Here is a 21,293-nt window from a genome sequence, read left to right as displayed (position 1 = left end):
ATGAAAAGGCAAGGCAGGCAACTGCCCTGGGTCCTGAGCATGCTGTTGTGTGTGTGTGTGTGACTGTCTAACTGGCTGAGTGATTGACTAAGTGAGTGAGTAATGTGTGTTATTGTGGCTTTGACATGTCACTAGTGGTGCCGTGAACTGCACACACGTCCCCATCAAGGCACCCTCAGGACCGCATTTTGTTAACAGAAGGCTTGTTTCAATGCCCATGCGATTTGAACTTCAAGTTCAAATTGAAGTAGCTGATAATTACAAGTCTTTTTAAATAAATTCTTCATTACTAAAAAATTACTAGAAAATTTCTTTAACTTTCTTATGCCATTCTGTAATTAATTGCTGCTTCTTGCCACTGAAAAAAACTGCACGCCCTGTGGGTGCCAGCGCTAAAAATCATTGGCTCAGCGTGTTTCAGATCCCCTTTTTGAATCCAAACGGGAATGCAAGAATGTTATCTTAGCCTAGGCCAGACATCACTCATCTAACGAGATCATTAAAGCACAGATATGCATTGGAAGAAACGACAATCCTGGATAGCTAGTTGAATGCGGTAGACGTCATCTTAACCTGAATTACTTAAACGACATATGAGGAATGGGGCCTTGGCTATCTAATCATGTTTGTTTACCTACATATGATTGGCTACACAGTCTCTTGCTTTCCTTATCCACTTTAATTCCTTTTGCAAATGAGATGTGTCTGGTTGACCTACCTGATTAAAGGTAGGACTATAGAAGGAGTATTCAAGAAATTGCCTTCAGAATTGTACATATTACCTGTTTCACAAGTTTTATGTTCTGTATGGTTATTTTTTTGTTCCATTTCTTTAAAGAATGTAATCCAGAGAGTCTAGCATTTATGTTTTGTAAGTTAAATATATCCGTTTTTAAATTCACCTTTGGAACTCACATCCTTTAAATATTTGAGAATAAACAAATGCTGCTGTACATTTCAATACTAATATTCTAATAGTTAATATTAACTAATATTCGGATACCTTTCTTGGGGCTGGTCAGCAGTTTGAGGTTATCCAAATGTAAAGTGTAAATTAGCTTGACGGTTCTACACAAAAGAAGATATGGTGAAAAAATGAATCATGCTACCACAAATAATTTGGCGTCAAATGAATGCCAAAGTCAAAATTTCAAGGATATGTCAGAGACACTTTATGAAATAAATTTTGTAAGTAGGTACTGTTATGCCCGGCACATTCAGGAGCATAACAAAGAAGGGAGGTCCGCAAAGTAACAGCTTAAGTAAACAAATTATTTAAGATAAGTCAACGTAAGCAAACTATGAGGTGTAAAGTCAGTAGTGAAGGATGGGTGTTGGATGCTATTAAGCTGTATGTGCTAACCTAAACTATTTGTAACATGAACCAAGGCTAAACTAAATGCAATCAAAACCCGAACAAAACCAAATTAAGTGCCTGAAAGACTCCAGCCTTCCAGGAGGGAGAGAGGGAGCCATCTTGGAATCACCCAGCTTATGAAGGCTCCAAGCAGGTGACACCAATCCCTCAATGAGGTGGGAGGGGCCAGACTATCAGGAGGAATCTGGAAAGAGGAAAGCAGAGGCAGGCCAACACAGATACTGTCATAAGGCAGAGGGCCGTCACAGTACTCATCGTGTAGAAGACTAAATTAACTCGATAGATATGATGAGCATCTGCTATATATTTTCTCCTATGTCCCTCTGTTCACATCATTGTTACAATAATGTGAAATTTTAAACTAATCATGTATCTTACTTGATATGTTGAAGCCCATTGCCACTGTTTGTCACTGAATGTTAATCCATTTAATAAACTAGTTTAACAGCCAAGAGTGACATTTTAAAATGTAGATAATTACATTGTAGTTTCAGAGTCTGACTTTATTTAAGAAGCCTACATCTTGGAATCGTATTTTGGATCACAAAACACACAGAATTATGTTGGTTATGTGAAAAAAAAAAAAACATTGCCCGTGTTCTTTAGGGTGAAGTGTTTCTAAATAAAATAAATCAGAGAGTGGAAGGTATTGGAAATACTCATATAGCTGTATCGTGTTTTCAATAAAACTGCAACAGGAATTTGCAGGGAATCACAAGCCTAATGTCCAGCTTCACCTGTACAAGTCTCATGACCTATACATTACAGTGGCACTGCATTCCATCCATGATTGTGTTGCCATCTATTCCAAGTGTTTCTTCATATGATAATTTCTGGGGGATTACAGAGAGGACATGAAGTAGCTGTTGACAAATCCATATATAATTATCTTTATTTATATAGCGCCCTTCATACAAACATGCAACTGAAAGTGCTTAAAAAGAAAAAATAAAACAAGTGAGGCAATAATAGTTAACAAAAGTGGCAAATCATAATGAAACATTAAAGGCAGAAATGAAATAAGATAAAAGGGATATAAAAATATATATATAGTATATATGTAGTTTTTTAAATTTATGTATTTATTTTACTTTAGGCAGAGAAGAATTCCGTTAATATGTGCACTTTTATTGAATAACAAAGCAAAGTATAAACAGTTTTTTTTATTTATTTCTACCTACAATAATACAATAAAATAACAATTTTACTTAAAAGTAATCTTAGACATGACTTTCTTCGAAATAGCCTCCTTTGGCTTTACAATTAAATGAATTATTGGAAGTTTATCCAATAATTTTGCAATTTGGGAGATGGAGGGGTGGGAGGAAGGTGGAGGGGTAATTTAATTGAGTGAAATCTTATCTACCTTACGTTTTTTAAAACCCCAGGTAGCATAATACCTGCAGTGCAAGTAAAATAGGTGCTAGTTGCAAGAAATATGGGAAAGGAGCTAGGCTTTGATGTGTGGGGCCAAGTAAACATTGTGGCAAAGAATCTTAAGATTTCTGGGTGTAGTGTTCAGTACACACTCAGACGGTTCCAGCTGATGGGCAGTAATGGTATACACCATTTATTTCAAAAGCTGTTTATTTTAAGTTTGTCTGTGGAACCTGCACGATACAGGAGGCTCAATATGTTTTTAGTTTTCCTGCTGCAACTTTTATGGACTAATTTGTGAGATGTCTTTCCACAGTAATTTCTGTCACTTATTCTCTGAAGTATGGTTAAGATGTGATACTGTAGTTCTCTTTAAGCTTAATTTATACTGTTCATTCACAGCCTCGTGGTTTTTCTGCTCAGTGGGGCATCTACAATAATTTTAAGCCCTCGGGAAGCTTAATTATGGAGCTCAGCTGTTGATTGTAGGATTTTGGGTTGAAATGTAGATCCTGATAAGTGAAAATGCACATGATAAATGACCATTACACTGTACCGCAGTTTGGTACATCAGCATTTCTCTGCCATTCAGGGTCTGTCTGCAGCACTGGTGTATGCAATCATTAACACATACAAATGTAACATGAAAATTAAATGTAGCGATACAACTTTGGCAACTTTCGCCATCATGTTTTCGCAACCGTGTGCATCCATCCTGACTCATCAGATAAGCCAGAACCTCTTCTGTGTTGCTTGTTAGCACATGCCTGCTGGCTTTGTTAAAGTGCAGATTCTCAGCTTTTATTAAATGGTATTTTAATACATTTTGGTTTCACCATAACGGCACTAAGCCCCCTCATCTCAGGGCACTGTAACGTTTTGGACAAATGGTTTCACAGGTGTTTCTGAGTAATTAGGTGTTTTATACTTGCAGTAAAGAAGCAATTTAAGAGATATCTAGTCTTGATTCTATGTTTTTGATTGTTTTTGTAGTCTGCTATTGCCATTTGTCAGCATAAGGACCAGATTTCTGCCAATGAAAGTCAAGGAAGCCAATATGAGGCTGAGAAATATGGGGGAAAAAATAAGCAGACAGGCCAAACTGTTTGGAACATTAAGAAGAGAGAAAGCACTGGTGAGCTCAGTAAATGCAAGAACACAATTCCTGGGAACATGATTTCATAGAAATTACAGTATAATCGTAAAAATATGGGTCTAAAGATTAAACCTATACCGCTTTTAATTGCTCAGAATTTTTAGTTTTTGCAGTTATCAGATATGCAAATGAGCTGCGGGGTATTTCACAGAGCAGGAATACTGAGCTGGATAACTGCACTGAGTAAAACCTGGAACCCTCCCAAAACTTAAATGGACTGAAGAAAAGCTGTTCTGGTTTTTACTCAGTTAAGTTATCCAGCTAACTTTGTAATCCTGCTTTGTGTAATTCCACCTGGTAGTGAACTGGCAATGTATATCAATGCATGTCTGGGCTACACTTAAACACAAGTAAAAATAGCTGGGAATGTGATTTTACAGAAATTACTGTATAATCTTATAAATACAGTATGAGTATATTATATTCAATTATATACAACTGTATTGGTTACAAGAAGAATAACTACAAAATTACGTTTCAGAAATTATTTTATTTACCGAACTTTTATTTTGAAATACGCAGGAAGGAAGTCTCCAATTGTTGCCAGCAAAAATTTCCAGACTTCACGGAGCTGGTGAATTTGGCGCTTGGCCTGCAAGATATCGCTTTCTGCGTACTCGTGTTTTACGGTAAGATGTTAACCTTAGCACCGTGTGGTGACGTTATTAATACAAACTAGTAGTTGGCCACCTTGCATGCTGACCTCTAGAACATCGCATTGACATTAGCTAATGCATTGTTTCATTGATATGATTAGCTAGTTAGTTAGCAAGCTAACGTTAGCCAACTTGTGCAGCAAGTGTTATATACAACGAGCGTTTATTGTCACAAAGCTAAGTACTGTAACGTGTTATTGCAACACCGCGCAATTTTCTTCTAAAACAAAGGTTAACCAAACGAATACAGCCAGTGATGTATTTGGTTTGCTAATATGATAACGATCACGCATTAAAGTAAGTAGCTTTGACTGGTCCAAACCGATTGCCTGATTGTTGGTTATCAAGCTTGTTTGAGGGCGGTTTTTAAGAGGCAATGTTCCAGAATATAAAAGAGTTAGGTTTGCTTGACTATTTGTGTCCACAAACACTGAAACCTAATCTCAATTTTTCCTATCGATGTATTCATCAGAACTAAAATCGCAACACGAATGCTATTCTGGGCGTCCTGTTACGTTCAAAGGCGAGTTAACGTTACTTCAGCATTAAATTATGAACGACATGACCTGGATGAAAGCAGTCGGACAAGAGAACCAGTGTTGCCAACTATTTTCTGTGGAAAGTAAGGCCTCCTCTGAAAAGTCGCTAGAAGTCGCAGTCGAGATGACGCCATACGTTAATTTGCATATATATGACATCACCACGTATTCATTTGCATGTAAAAAAAAAAAAAACTTACGTCAAGCCACGCCTGTGCAATAGGCATAGCGTTGGTTTCATAGACATATATATGTATGCATGCCCCCGCCAAGGCGTAACTTGGTGGGATGGCATACCTGCCATCCCAATATATGTCTATGGTTGGTTTTGTGTCTGCCTGCCCTCCAATGAGGTTGGCCAAGCTGCATAGTATCTGTTAGATCTGTAGAACATCCAGGGTTCTAATTACAGGGGGATTGGGGGGGTCTGACACACCTAATTAAGACTTGGACCCCCCAAAAGAGGTAAAAACAACAGGCCGGGGGGGTCGAAACATTTATATATCCTTCTTACCTGTAATTCTAAATATTACAATATATTTCCCATCAGTGGCGTCACTAGACACCAACCCTACATAGGTCAATCATTATTTTTATAAACGTGGGCAACGCTAGAGCACTAGGAAAGGCAGACGTGACATAAAATTGAAACAATCCATGTTCAACTGAGGCAGCTATATCATTCTTTATTACTGGAACAATAGTAATGAATAAAATTGTGTTTGTTGCATATTCACTGAGCTTGACAGCAGTGAAGCTCTGTACTTTGGCTTTAGCTGACTGTTGGAGTGATTTACATAAGCTCCAGAGCAGCTTATTGTATGCCAAATTTGTTATGCAGTGAGCTTCATAATGTTTGGGACAGAGATGTAATATTTTCTTGATTTGGCTCTGCACTCCACAATTTTAGATTTGTAATCAATAATTCACCTGTGGTTAAAGTGCAGATTCTCAGCTTTTATTAACAGATGTTTTAATATACTGGTTTCACCATGTCAAAATTACAGCACTATGTTAGACATGGCCCCCATTTCAGGATGCCATAATGTTTGGGACATAATGTTTTGTAAAAGAAAGTAGTTATGTTTAGTACCCATATCCTTTGCATGCAATGACTGCTTGAAGTATATGACGGTTGACACATAGACATCACCAGGTGCTGAGTAGCTTATCTTGTGATGCTCTGCCAGACCTATTCCTCAGCCATCTTCAGCTCTTGCTTGTTTCAGGGGTAAGATGCTGCGTCATCATACGAGCCCCTTGTTCATCTGTAATTGTAGTATTGGGCCAATACTGAAAGGTTCGTTTTAAGCTATTGTCGACCGATACCAATATAACCCTGATGTGTTCATACGTCACTGCTTCCTGTATGGTTTTATGCTACCTTACATTCACTCCACATATTATTTTACCAGTTTTGCAATGCTGGACTGCTGTCTAGTTTGTCTAATCTTTTTGTACATTATCTTATACTGCTCCATCTCAATATTCATTTTAATATTCTCCATATTGAATGTATTTATATACGTATTTCTAACTTCTGAACAAACTGCTTAGGGTATTGACAATATCCTTATTGTAAAGCAAAGCTCCATCCTTAGTTTTTATTGCATTTAAAACTCTTCCTAGACCTTCCTTTTTTCTATCACAATGTTATCATATAGACTACACTGAGCAACAAATGGTGGTTAAATACAGAGTTTTTTTTATTGGACAACATGATATGTAAAACAACACGTATTCCCAACGAATGTAGTGTCTGAACACTTAAAAGCATTGGATTGATGTCCAAACAGAAGAAATTATGCTGTAAATTCTTCTCTATGTGTGGCTTGGCAAAAGATCTTTCCAACTTTTGATTCCTATGAAGTTTCGATATTGAATGGAGGTCCAGCTACACAGAGGTGTTTGCCAAAACAACACATCCGGGTTGCATAAATGCCAATCATCTCATCCAAATGTCAGTTCTACAAACCTGGACACTGATAACAACAAATGCATTTCTACATATATAATATCCAAATAGGCAAGATGTCTAAATGTAACCATCACCCTGGATTTTGTACTTTCCTCCATACCATGTCACTCGGCTATAATATACTCTACTCTCTCTAATTCCCAACCTCTTCTTCCATTGGCAAGCTCACTTTTGATAGGAAGTGCCAATGTTGTGTAAGGATCTCATGCCTTACACAGGAAGTGGGAAAGTGTACATGTGGGATATGTATAACCCTAACCCTAACATTGTGCATTTTTTGCTTGTGTTTCTACAGACATATTGCATTTTCTGCAGAGGAATAATTTTATTTCACAGTTCTTGAATGCTGACTTCAAGAAGGATTTTATCTTCACAGACTACTCATCTCTTCATTGGAAACATTGCCTTTATCTCTGGTACATTACCCATCCAGCATGTCTCACAATTATCCATATAGGAGGTCTCCAGAAGATTTTAGTTCACATCAAGGAGCCTTTTCTACATCAGACCATCTACACCATGAAGAGCGTCACATCTATCAAACCTCTCTACAGCCATCTCCTCGCTCAACGTCTGTTTTCACATCCCAAAAGAGTGTCCTGGATTCTTATTCCTCCCGAAGTTCTACCACTGCCGACAGCGCTTTGAGTCTTCTCTCCAGCTGTGGGCTTGAGCCTGAAGATCTTTCTATCCTAGCAGGTATGCCTGAAAATATGATGACTGAGGAGTCTCTCCCCCGTTTGCTCATGGAGATCAGGCAGAAGAAGGCCCTCAGCGACCGCATCTGTTTGTCAAGCACGCACCGCAGCACATCTCATCAGCCTCTCCAGCCTCCATCAGACAGCTGGGAGAATTCCACTCGTTCTACCCCGGCAAAATATCTGGCAAACCCTCCCCAACATTCGTCATACCCACCAATCCCTCCCCTGCTGTCCTCATACCCACTTCACAGGGAGGAGCCTGAGAGCTGGAAGGATCGCTGGGGGAACCCCCGGCAAACTGGTGCAGTCCGGCAGGAGAAAACCAGCTCCACCTATGTTGTGGACTATAACTACGGTCAGGCACAAGAGGGGGATTCACGAAACATAGAGAGACCAGCTTATAGTGCGAGAGCAGTAGGCATCGGAGAGCGCCCCCATTTGCAGTCTTTGTCTGATTACCGGCAGTTAAACCCAGGCAAAGAGCCAGCAGCAGCATATCAGAAGAAACTAATTCCTCCCTTGGCTACCACTGTTCACTCTACGCCAACAGCAAGAGAAGCAAATGATTTCCATGGTTCTATGCCCCAAACTTTTCCTTATGCATGTTCCCTCTGTGATATTGCAGTACTTTCTCAAAAGGTAAGCAAACCCTTGCTCTCCTTTTTAACTCTGCAAATGACATATGGGCTGGTTGTCTTTGTGGCCAATCAAAGGTAAAATTAAAAAAATAATTGTGACCGTTTTTTTTGTAACTCAACGGGTACGTTTGATGCATGTATATTGTAAGGCTCAAAAGACGTTGTTCTGACGACATCAGGTAAGTAGTCATCACCAAGCCTTCACAAAATCTGTTAACTGGAGTTTATTAACACAGAAGACTTGGCACCGCAGCAGAGGACAAATACTCCTGTTATTGGTGTACTGCTGGTGTTGGTATATTGCTGGTATTGGTATGCTACTGGGTCCTCTAATACTGTTTTCTTTCCATTTAGGATTGGACCTTACACATAAATGGGGCTCAACATGCAAACAGCCAGCTTGCCGTGTTACAAATGTAAGCGGTTTTCTAAAGTATAACTTTTAATATTAGTCAAACTCCACCTAAGGTAGTGCACCCACATTTGGTTATGGTCTGCAGGGCAGAGCTACACCTGATCTCAAAGTTTAATGTTTTTCTGTGTTTGCAGCATCAAATTAGGTGCTAATTCTGGCTCCACTGTCAAATACCTGTGCTAGTTGTCTTTGGATGTATTTGTTCATTTTTTTAAGTAAAGTCTTTTTTCGACATAGTATCTACTATGTCATTTGTTCAGCAAGTTCTGTTATGTATGACACACTAGGGGCATGAAACATCCTGCAATATTTAAACATTAAAAAGTAAGCACAGTTTGGAAATTTGTGTCTGCATCTTACCAAATAGTTAATAATCAAACATTTTAGATTGTTACTCCAAAAACCTAAGTGATAATATATTGTTATAGAGTTTGTGTATGGTGCATTATATACAGTATATAAAATTTCAGATGCTTATTGTAATTATATTTATATCTTATTGAATAAGTGTGTGTGCTTGTACTTGTTAGATTGCCCATGCTGATATTCAATGCATGACACGACAAAACATGACCTCTTTAATTTTCAGGTATCCTGAATGGGACTGTCGGACTGGATCTGCTAGACAGTGAGTATTAATATAAACTAATTAACCATTCATGATGATTGGCTGTATAAGGTTAAACCTTAAAAATGTGCAAAATCTTAAAAATTGAAGATTGGTAAAATGATTTCTTAACTGTAGATCTCAGTCAAATTAGTTTTCCCTCTCTACAGGAGTGACTACAATACAGAGAAAGGCAGGGAAATAAAAAACACTGGAGGAAGAAGGCATACAGCTCCTCAGCACCATGGTAAAATGCATTTTTTTTGCTTTTTTATCAAGAAAGGTAGTACTGCAATACTGAAAGTTTGAATGAAGGTTCTTGTTTTAGAACTTCCTTTCCTTTTTGGTTTTGTAAAGGGGTTACATCAGGCTGTGAAGTGAAAAGCTGTCTCCCAGTCCCAGGAGGAGGCCTTCCTGTACGAGAAGGAGGTCTCCCAACCCTAGGAGGAGGTCTTGCAGTCCGAGAAGGAGAGCGACCCCGTTTGCAATCTTCGTATGATTACCGGCAGTTAAACCCAGGCAAAGAGCCAGCAGCAGCATATCAGAAGAAACTAATTCCTCCCTTGGCTACCACTGTTCACTCTACGCCAACAGCAAGAGAAGCAAATGACTTCCATGGTTCTATGCCACAAACTTTTCCTTATGCATGTTCCCTCTGTGATATTGCAGTACTTTCTCAAAAGGTAAGCAAAACCTTGCTCTCCTTTTTAACTCTGCAAATGACACATGGTCTGGTTATCCCTGCTTGATCTTTGTCTTTGTGGCCAATCAAAGGTAAAATAAAATTTAAAAAACCGTGACCGTTTTTTTTTTTGTAACTCAACGGATATGTTTGATGCATGTATATTGTAAGGCTCAAAAGACTCTTTTGTTCTGACGACATCAGGTAAGTACAGTCATCACCAAGCCTTCACAAAATCTATTAACTGGAGTTTATTAATACAGAAGACTTGGCATCGCAGCAAAGGACAAATACTCCTGGTATTGGTGTACTGCTGGTGTTGGTATATTGCTGGTATTGGTATGCTGCTGGTTACTGTAATACTGTTTTCTTTCCATTTAGGATTGGACCTTACACATAAATGGGGCTCAACATGCAAACAGCCAGCTTGCCGTGTTACAAATGTAAGCGGTTTTCTAAAGTATAACTTTTAATATTAGTCAAACTCCACCTAAGGTAGTGCACCCACATTTGGTTATGGTCTGCAGGGCAGAGCTACCCCTGATCGCAAAGTTTAATGTTTTTCTGTGTTTGCAGCATCAAATCTCCGTCTGATTACCGGCAGTTAAACCCAGGCAAAGAGCCAGCAGCAGCATATCAGAAGAAACTAATTCCTCCCTTGGCTACCACTGTTCACTCTACGCCAACAGCAAGAGAGGCAAATGATTTCCATGGTTCTATGCCCCAAACTTTTCCTTATGCATGTTCCCTCTGTGATATTGCAGTACTTTCTCAAAAGGTAAGCAAAACCTTGCTATCCTTTTTAACTCTGCAAATGACATATGGGCTGGTTATCCCTGCTTGATCTTTGTCTTTGTGGCCAATCAAAGGTAAAATTTAAAAAAATTGTGATCGTTTTTTTGTAACTCAACGGATAAGTCTGATGCATGTATATTGTAAAGCTCAAAAAACTGTTTTGTTCTGATGACATCAGGGAAGTACAGTCATCACCAAGCCATCACAAAATTCTTTAACTGGAGTTTGTTAACACACAAGACTTAGCACTGCAGCAGAGGACAAATACTCCTGGTATTGGTGTACTGCTGGTGTTGGTATGCTGCTGGGTGTTCTAATACTGTTTTCTTTCCATTTAGGATTGGACCTTACACGTAAATGGGGCTCAACATGCAAACAGCCAGCTTGCAGTGTTACAAATGTAAGCGGTTTTTAAAAGTATAACTTTTAATATTAGTCTCCACCTAAGGTAGTGCACTCAAATTTGGTTATGGTCTGCAGGGCAGAGCTACACCTGATCTCAAAGTTTAATGTTTTTCTGTGTTTGCAGCATCAAATTAGGTGTTAATTCTGGCTCCACTGTCAAATGCCTGTGCCAATTGTCTTTGGGTGTATTTGCTCATTTTTTTAAAGTTAAGTTTTTCTTCGACATGGTATCTACTATGTCATTTGTTCAGCAAGGTCTGTTATGTATGACACACTGAGGGCATGAAACATCCTGCAATATTTAAACATTAAAAAGTAAACACAATTTGGAAATTTGTGTTTGTATCTTACCAAATGGTTAATAATCAAACATTGTAGATTGTTACTCCAAAAACCTAGTGCTGTAAAGTGATAATATATTGTCCTAGAGTACGTGTATGGTGCATTATATGCAGCATATTAAATTTCAGATGCTTATTGTAATTATATTCATATCTTATTGAAGAAGTGTGTGTGCTTGTACTTGTTAGATTGCCCATGCTGATATTCAATGCATGACATGACAAAACGTGACCTCTTCAATTTTCAGGTATCCTGAATGGGACTGTCGGACTGGATCCGCTAGACAGTGAGTATTAATATAAACTAATTAACCATTCATGATGATTGGCTGTATAAGGTTAAACCTTAAAAATGTGCAAAATCTTAAAAATTGAAGATTGTTAAAATGATTTCTTAACTGTAGATCTCAGTCAAATTAGTTTTCCCTCTCTACAGGAGTGACTACAATACAAAGAAAGGCAGGGAAGAAAAAAACACTGGAGGAAGAAGGCATGCAGCTCCTCAGCACCGTGGTAAAATGGCTTCCTTTGCTTTTTTATCAAGAAAGGTAGTACTGCAATACTGAAAGTTAGAATGAAGGTTCTTGTTTTAGAACTTCCTTTTCTTTTTGCTTTTGTAAAGGGGTTACATCAAGCTGTGAAGGGAAAAGCTATCCTATTGGAGATAAGGTAGTGTACGGTGTTATTTTCAATAGCATGGACTTCAATAGCATATTTCTTTTATTGTTACTGTATATGTCTTTTTGCACCCAGGCTAGTGGAAGAGTGGTTTGCGCTAAATATGCAGCTAATTCTATGGATGAGCACTCCATAAGGAGGCTGGTTGGCCAAGTTGGATCTGCAGTGAACGTTATGATGTTTCCTGTACAGGTGAGAGATGTATCACTTTCACATAGATAGTTTACTAGTTTGTCTTGCTGAAGATGTACATTATGATTTATCCTCCGTACATAGTGAAATGCATTGGGAAAATATGGCATGTACTGAAAATGTGTTATTTCATATTGTTACTTTCAAATAGTTGTCATTATATGCAACAGTACACTGAAAACGTCTTGTAAGCCAAATTAAAGAAGTACTTTTTCCAGCTAAAGTTAGTGCTTAATTGGTCAGTTTAATGTATTTTGAGTGTGAATTTTTTTCCGCCCATGAATTTTCTGACCCACCTGATACATTTGTGACTGAAGTTGGCCTATGCAAGGAATTAACTGGTAAATTAGTTTGGCAAATGGAAAACAGAAAATGAATAGTTTTATACAGAACTGCAGGAGTAGAATTAAAAAAAATCTTGGGTTTATTTCCAAGCTGAGCAGTGTGGTATTATTGTCTTTAGTATTGGGTTATTACACATTATTAACACTCTGCCAACCTTATCATATGTTAAATGTGGTCATCTTGTTTATTTGTGATTTTGTACTTGTGCTTGCAGGCTTTCATTGAGATGAGTTCACCCGATGGAGCACAGGATGTTGTAAAATACTTCAACAGGAACCCAGTTGTAGTTGAAGGGAGCCTAGTCCAATTTTCTATGTCTGCCACATATAATTTTCTTCAGGTAAAAATGCATACATTTTCATTTTATTCCTTTCCAGCACAAACAAACACATTGTTTATAATTGTGACAGGTCAGCTTATAGTGTACATTACAGCATTGAGAGTGGGTGTGTTTCACATGAACTTTAATTGTGTGTGACCTGCACTTATTTGGCAAATTAATTCTTTGTTGGTAGAAACCTTTGAATAGACATAATAGTTGTTTCCCTTCTCTCATTTCATGCTGCATGTTTACTTGCTCCGGTGTTCAAATGTAAAAGTTATTCATAATATGTTAACATATTGAATGCTTAAATGTTGGTATTGATATGTTCATATGCACTGCAGAATTCCCCGGTGGTGATTTTTTCCTTGTTGCCCCCTGGACAAGAGAAGTACCCTGAGATAATGGCCATTGCTAAACGATTCGGACCTGTTATACACTCCTTATTCTTACCGAATCGGGTAAAGTGACAATCTTTACTGACACCTGTAAATCTCATTGCTTATATAAAAATTGCTTTGTGTCTGAGGTCTATCCTCCCCCCCTTCTCATTTGTAGGTGCTCTTGGAAATGGGATCCAGGGAAGATGCAGGAAAGTTGGTTAAATATTACACCTCTGATCCTCTTAAAATGAAAGGCAATATTATCCAAGTATCCCACTCTACAAAGCACAGCACACTGAAGTAAGGAAGATAAACAGAAGTCTTTCTTCTGTTGCATGTTGATTTTGCGAAGAATGAATTCAGTAATGTATATTTTGAGTTTTGTAGCTCAATGTTTTAAAGAGTTTTGTCACCTTTATATCATAAATTGGGGAGGGCAAACATGAACAAGAGCCCATTAAAGTAAACAAAAAAAGTGATGGGCTTGAGGTCAGCTTTTATATGGGGGTAACGTTATTCTTTTCACTGTTTACAGGTTTGCAGTAACTGACAAAGTGACTGAAGGTGGAGAGGCCAGCAGACACATTGGCCAGTCATATAGGTCCCAGACTAGATCATCTCCTAGCCCCAGGAGGAGGTCTCCCGGCCCCAGGAGGAGGTCTCCCAGTCCAAGGAGGTATCCCAGCCCCAGGAGGCGATCTCCCATTCAAAGGAAAAGGTCTCCTGGCGACAGGAGGAGGTCTCATAGTCCAAGGAGGAAGTCCTTGGAGAATCGAGATGTAGCCAAGTTAGAGGACAAATCTTCACAGGTGAGAACACCGTCCTCCAGCAGGAACAGGAGTCAGTCGTCTAGATGGTCAACATCCCATACCAAGGAGGACAAGAACATATCCAGAGTACATTCTGTAGAGAAAACAGCTAATACTCAGAATGCGATAGTCAAAAGCATTGGAGTGTTGACAGAGACTCCAGACCTGGGGAGCACCAAAGAGCCCTCATGCACTAATACTCAAACTAAGGAGAGTGTGCCCAGCCCAACAGAACATCCCCAAGATCATGGCACTGGTCAGAAAACTGAAGACCAAACTATGTTTGAGGGAGGGAAGGACAGTGACATGGACAGTGACATTGAAGGGATGGCAGTGATTGGAGAGGATGAGGAAATTCGGTCAGAAGAGGGCTCTATGGGATTCCTGGAGGACATGGAAGAGCATGTGTGTGATGAAGCTGGAACTTCAGCAGAGAATTTATCAACTTGTCCTTCAGAGGTTGCTGAAGCTGGTGAAAAAGAAAAACAAGGAGAAGGAGAGGAGCTGGCTTTGCACCCCGATAAGGAACCTGGTTCACAAAGTTCTACAGCAGATCCAGCAGTGTCAGAACCTCCTGGAGTCACGGCAGTGCAGGAGGAGAAAGAAGGAGGTCTGGAGGATATGGAGGAACCTAACGAGGCCTATGATGAGGTGAAGTCCTATTTAGGATGTACTCTAATATTCTATTATGTTTAGTTCAGTTGCATAGCAGGGGAAAAACAGGGGCCAGGGGTGGCTGAAAGCCACTGAAATAAATAATAGTGAACCATGTAGAATTTAGCTAATTCTGTAAGCACTGTAATTACCATAAAATTGCATTTATATATTCAACATAGCATGCATAGAGTTTAGACTCAGTTGCACCAAATTATATTTGAGAAAATGATCTTGTGTAACCCAGGATGGATATTACGCTTTTAAAATATTTGTTTTGTGCCTCCGTAGGACGAACCTGATTTCCCTGAAAGCCTGGAGCATTGTATTACTTTAGATGAGCTTGAAGATGAAGATGGTGAGGGCCAGGCACTTGTGTCAGAAGGCAACTCCGGTACTTTATCTGTAATCCAATGCAAATTCACCTGTAGTTTGTATTTTCATGTTGCATCAATGGATGTTGTATTTGAATGGTGCTTATAATGGGTTAATGAGTCTTCACTATCACACGTTAATAATTGCACATTTCATTATTACCATCATTATATTTATATTGCAGATCCGAGGTCCAAGGAGGAAGAACAGGTCAGTCATTTTTTTCTCACCTTGCAGTTTCTTTTGATTTCCTCATGTTACTCAGTGGCCTGAGAATAATAATAATTTTTCTATGGCTGTAAGAGGATATCACAAATTAATACATTTTGTTGCAGCCATTGGTTACACGGTTTATTTTTTTGTTTCAGGAAAATGATTATGGAAGAGTTATCTACATCCAGAATCTTCCAAGTGGCTATTACACAGATAAACAGTTTGTGGCAATTGGCAAGAAGTATGGGAAAGTGAATCGTTATTTCTTGATCCGTCGACGTCAAGAGGTAGACGAAAGCAACCATTTTGACACCAATAAGTACCCACTTTGTCTCATTCAATGTGACCTTGGTTTTTCAATGGGACCATAACCCGTGAAGCCAAAATAAGCAACTGGGAAATGCTTGCCATTTAGTTACTGTATTTCACAATATGGTTTTCTAAATACCCTTAATTTTCTGCATAAAATTTTTTACATTAGTTAAAACATTATGGCTAGCTATTATGTATGCCACTTGCTCTTGTTGTTTGACTATTTAGCTAGCTAGATTCAGATAACAAAAGCTACAAGAATGCAACTTGACAAACAGGATGTTCACATGGGACTAGATTGTATTGTAACACTAATCTGGAAGGCATTAATCCATTAAAGAGTAGTTTCAAATGCTTATGTCTGACCAGAAATCTTTCCTGTTTTATGCTGAAAGAACCACCTTACAAGGGAAAAAAATTCATTAAACATTCTCACCATTTATCAGGGCTTTATTGAAATGGAGAGATCTGCCGATGCCCGGAGAGCTGTAAGGGAGCTATCAAAAAAGCCTTTGAGAATGGCTCGCAATATTTTGGTTGTTCATCTGTCACGGAAGTACAAAAGATTGACATGTGGGTAAGTGCCATTGTTGTCACTGATGTAATACTATCAATACTATGTCCAGAGTGAAAGTCCATAAAGCAAGCAACGCACCTGACCTAAATGCTTCTTGATAAATACAGTAGTCTGTTTGTGCAGCCTTTCACATAAGGAAAAAGCTTCCTCCTATCTACTTCTGTTCCAGTACTGCAGGTGATACGCCATTCTGATGGTGTGACTTTTTGGTCCTTGAGCTGTGGTTATAGTGCCACCGATTTTCACTTTGAGGTCATTCCACTTCTAAGCAAGGCTCAACTCAGTGTTTTTGATGTGCACTTATATTCACAGGTGGAGCCCTGAATCGGACTCAGAAGATGAGAGTGGGTGGAGGAAGCATCGAAGGGAAAGGAGGAGGATGGAGGAACGGGAAGACAGTAGCTCAAGAACTAAATCCAGGAAGGAGGAAGAGCCCCCATCTAAGAAGGTCTGCATCAGGGAAGAGAAGACCACCCCAGCAGAGCCCAGCAGCAGCATCAAGGCGGAGGAGAAGACGGCAACAGTGGAACCCAGCAGCAATGGGGAGCAGCAGCAAGAAGAGGAGGAGAAGGCAGCCACAGAGGAATCCAGCAGCAATAAGGAGCAGCAGCAAGAAGAGGAGGAGAGGTCAGCCACAGAGGAACCCAGTAGCCATAAGGAGCAGCAGCAAGAAGAGGAGGAGAAGGCAGCCACAGAGGAACCCAGTAGCCATAAGGAGCAGCAGCAAGAAGAGGAAGAGAAGGCAGCCACAGAGGAACCCAGTAGCCATAAGGAGCAGCAGCAAGAAGAGGAGGAGTACGGGACGCCTGAGACACCTTGTGAACAGGAAGAGTTGGCGGTGAAGACAGAAAATGAAAACATCATGATCAACCGGCCCTCCGACTGCATGGACACACTGAAGAAGGACACAGAGGGGGTGAGCTGGGGATGCCTTGCGAAGCACCACACATTGCTGTTTGGCTGTCTTGTTTAAAAAAAAAAAAAAAATCTAAATCTTGAAACCAATCTTATTTACAAATTACTAGGGCTGTTACTTTTTCCAACAAATCTCATAATAGAGAAATTCATCCAGATTTCTTCAGTTTTCTTCTGTCGAAGGATGCCTAAATGTAAAATTATTACGGCCTAGTTTTAAAGGAGTACCATGGTGATTTTCACACTTTCTCGGTTTTATGTGCTATTTTCACAAGAGGCATTGAAGAAACACAATGAGTAAAGTATCAAATATGTCCGTTCTGTATTTTTGGAGAAATATGCGTTTTAAATTTATCATCCTATTTTCAACCGGTTGAGAAAGTTGTCAACTTGGTGCGTCACGAACACAGTAACCACTCCCCTTTCCACGCCCCGTAAACCCATGGATAACTCGAGACCCATAGTTTGCGCCGCTGGCTTACGGGCAAGACAATGCAAATATTTGACTAACGTTAGGTTCACTTAAATTAGATTGCCTTTTAAGGACTATTAGATTATTTCTGGTTATATTCATTTAGCTAGCTAGCTAGCTAACGTTAGCTAGCTAGGTAGTTTGCTTTCATAAGGCAATGTTATCGATAACGTTAGCTAGCTAGTTTGCGTTTATGAGGACGTTATAGTTGTGCTTTTATCTTAACTTGGCTAGCTAGATAGCAAAAATTATAATTGGATATAAGTCAACGTCCTTACCTTAGCTATCTATCGATACTTGATATACTACTAAGCTAGCTAGCTTGTGAAAAGTCTCCCAAAAAGAGCGCGTATCATGGGGGTAGCTATGGTAACGGGGCACGGTCTGTCAATCATAGCTAACTGACAGTTCTCATTACCACGCCCAGACGGTTCGGGTGAACTTTTATAGTGGGAAATTTAGGCTTAGAAAAATAAGTTTTAAAGTACATTGAAATGACTGAATAATAAAAAAATTATGCACATTTGTTTTGTTGTTGCCTAAAGACAACTGGGAAGTGTCACGTTCAACCACCATGTTACTCCTTTAATTACCGATTAAACCTTTAGCTAAATAGCTTAAATGTGCTATAAATAATCACAACATTGTTTAACTAAACAAAATAAAGCCTAGGAAGATTATAACATTGCCAATGTTTCCATTTACAGGAATATGTTGCTCAGACGAAAGAAAAAAATTATAATGCATGAGTCCATCATTAATTCACAACAATGGCGTAGGGGTTCAAATTAATCAAAATAATTTTATTTGTGTAGTGCTTTTGACAGAAAACTGTTAGAAAGACAGTTTACAGAGTGGCAGAAAAAAGCTGGCAAGGGGAATGGGAGTGTCTTACATGGATAGCGTGACCCACACATGAACTAGGCTATGTTATGGCATACTCTTCAGACAAAACAACAACATGGCTTGTTGTTTATCGGTCTGTTGGATATTTAGTGCTGAGAGCCGCACAGTTGAGCGCAGAGTGCAACTGGGTTCCTTATTTTGCCTAGGCAACAAGATTACAAATTCAAACCCTTAATTACATATTTGAAATTTGAAAATTTCCTGTGATTCAAACAGGTTTGTTTATCAACTGGAAAAGTGACAGCCTTACTACTTACTTCAGCTCTGTGGTGTGATATAGCCATGGATGACTGCAGGTTTCACTTTCTTGAAGGTGTAGCTAATCCTACTATGTATGACACAGTGATGTGATGCCAGCTGTTGAAAGCACTTGCTGGTGATAAGAGTCCAAGCAACTGCAAGTGATTCACAACAATGTCCTGCAGGTGACCAGCATTGAAAATCCAGATGGAATCAAACAGGTCTATGTTAAGGAAGAGAAAGTGGAAATGATAACAGAAACCACTCATGTCCCCCTGGGGCCCTACCTGCCCAACAACCCCATGGGTAAGTGAAGCCAATCATGTTGTGGATTATAGACATCTGATCTTAAATCATTTGCATAGTGGCTGCATACTGCTTTATTGCCTCCCTACAATAGCATGAACACTTGAGTTGATATCTGACTCTGATTACAGGAAGGGAGTTTGTCAGTCAGAAAATCGGCTACTTCTGCAGCCTCTGCAATGCCATCTATGTCACCGAAGACGAAGCAAGGAATGAACATTGCAGCAGTCACTCTCACTATGAGAAACTGAAGGTAAGCCCATATGAATTTGGTCAGCTTGCTTTTTTCAGGATAGCCCTTATTTTATGTGTTTCACATCAGCTGTACTGTTTCTGACATTCTGAAATTTTTTTTCAGGCATATATGGAACAAAAGGGCAACCCTGCTTGACAAATTTAAATGCGCAGTGGTTATTATAAAAATATCACAACCCAAATATATGTGGAAATGGCCTTTGATAAGCAGTTACATCAGTGGGACCTGATGTGCAACATTCTTCTAAAAAATATCTCACAAAACCAAGAATAATGTTGAGAATGGGGGGGGGTGGGGGTGGGGGGGACCTATCGAATCCAGGCCATGTTGTCAGCTGTTGCCGAGCTTGGCGGAGGGCGGTGCTCAGTTGTCTCTAGCATCACCAGGCCTGGTAGGCTGGGTTTCAGTTGGCCAGGAAGACGGACTTGTGGCGCACCATCGACACCCACCGGTTGTAATATATATATTTTTTTTACTAGGGTTACTTGTTGGTCATATCGCTGTTTTTATCTTTTCATATATAAAAAGTTGTACTTCCCTGTATATGGTTTGTTTTTGTTGTTAGTGATACTTTTATTTTTGTTGTGCATGAGTATTTATCTTCTGTACATTAAAGTCACTGTAGCTGATCTGGAAAATGTTTTTACTTCAGCAGGTACATACAGAAGCAAATCTTATGAAAAGGCAAGGCAGATAACTGCTCTGGGCCCTGAGCATGCTGTTGTGTGTGTGTGTGTGAGACTGTCTAACTGGCTGAATGATTGACTAAGTGAGTAAGGGCGCGGTCACACATACGCAAAATTAACATTGGTGAATATTCGCCTCCCTTTCACTTCCATTCTATGCGAGCGACGGTGCGAATAAAACATTCGCTTCCGGTGGCGAAGAAAATTAGCATCTTCAGTTCGCGTGGAGTTCAACTTCGGTGAACTTTGGCCGGCAAATTCGCAGCCTCAACCAATAGCAAAGACGTGTGTGTGGTTGACCCCACTTGGCTGCGATTGGCTGTAGTTTTCTTAGTGAGCCAGGATGGAAGAGACTTTGATTGTTGCTGTGTCTAACCAGCCAGTATTGTACGATCTTCAGTATACATTTTCCCGTCGCAAAACCAACAACCGCTCGTGATATCACAGCCGCTCATGTGTAACCCACAACCACAACCACTCAAACAGACTACAAACCAGCAAACTGATTTCCATGTGCATCACATCCTGCACTGCCCACATTCAGCACGACAAGATACGAATTTCGCCTCTGCAGGCGATGGTCATTCGCTTGCAGTCGCACATGTGTGACCGTGCCCTAATGTGTGTTGTTATGGCTTTGACATGTCACTAGTGGTGCCATGAACTGCACACACATCCCCATCAAGGCACCCTCATGAGCAGATTTTAACAGAAAGCTTGTTTCAATGCCCATGGGATTTGAACTGAGAAATTCAAGTAGCTGATAATTACAAGTCCTTTTTAATGAATTCTTCATTACTAGAAAATTTCTTTTACTTTCTTATGTGGACGGAGTGTGGCACAGTGGGTAAGGAACTGCGCTTGTAACCGAAAGGTCGAAGGTTCGAATCCCGGGTAAGGACACTGCCGTTGTACCCTTGAGCAAGGTACTTAACCTGCATTGCTTCAGTATATATCCAGCTGTATAAATGGATACAATGTAAA

The 21,293-nt window shown here is 39.6% G+C and overlaps 1 protein-coding gene across 11 annotated transcripts; it reads left to right on the top strand.

Moving 5' to 3' along the window:
• The first annotated feature begins 4,433 nt into the window (after nt 1–4,433).
• LOC118223756 (matrin-3-like) lies at nt 4,434–20,252 on the top strand. Of its 11 annotated transcripts, none has more exons than XM_035410708.1 (25): nt 4,434–4,540; nt 7,380–8,424; nt 8,778–8,839; nt 9,428–9,466; nt 9,616–9,692; nt 9,803–10,128; nt 10,509–10,570; nt 10,704–10,824; nt 11,261–11,322; nt 11,917–11,955; nt 12,105–12,181; nt 12,291–12,337; nt 12,422–12,538; nt 13,098–13,223; nt 13,550–13,666; nt 13,764–13,888; nt 14,124–15,048; nt 15,343–15,445; nt 15,611–15,636; nt 15,795–15,926; nt 16,398–16,528; nt 16,841–17,453; nt 19,247–19,367; nt 19,499–19,620; nt 19,726–20,252. In XM_035410708.1, the coding sequence occupies exons 2-25, from the start codon at nt 7,519–7,521 to the stop codon at nt 19,756–19,758; spliced, it is 4,509 nt and encodes a 1,502-aa protein (XP_035266599.1). In that variant the 5' UTR covers nt 4,434–4,540; nt 7,380–7,518; the 3' UTR covers nt 19,759–20,252. The 11 variants fall into 11 exon arrangements, with proteins under 11 accessions (XP_035266599.1, XP_035266598.1, XP_035266597.1 ...); XM_035410707.1 differs by having other exon boundaries at nt 10,704–10,905; nt 15,343–15,409; XM_035410706.1 differs by having other exon boundaries at nt 10,704–10,905; nt 16,841–17,444.
• The last annotated feature ends 1,041 nt before the right edge of the window (nt 20,253–21,293 follow it).

The sequence above is a fragment of the Anguilla anguilla genome, chromosome 3 (assembly GCF_013347855.1).
Source record: "Anguilla anguilla isolate fAngAng1 chromosome 3, fAngAng1.pri, whole genome shotgun sequence".
In the NCBI taxonomy this organism is placed as follows: Eukaryota; Metazoa; Chordata; class Actinopteri; order Anguilliformes; family Anguillidae; genus Anguilla; species Anguilla anguilla.
Note: the sequence above shows the minus strand (reverse complement) of the source record. Positions and strands in the feature narration are given on the sequence as shown.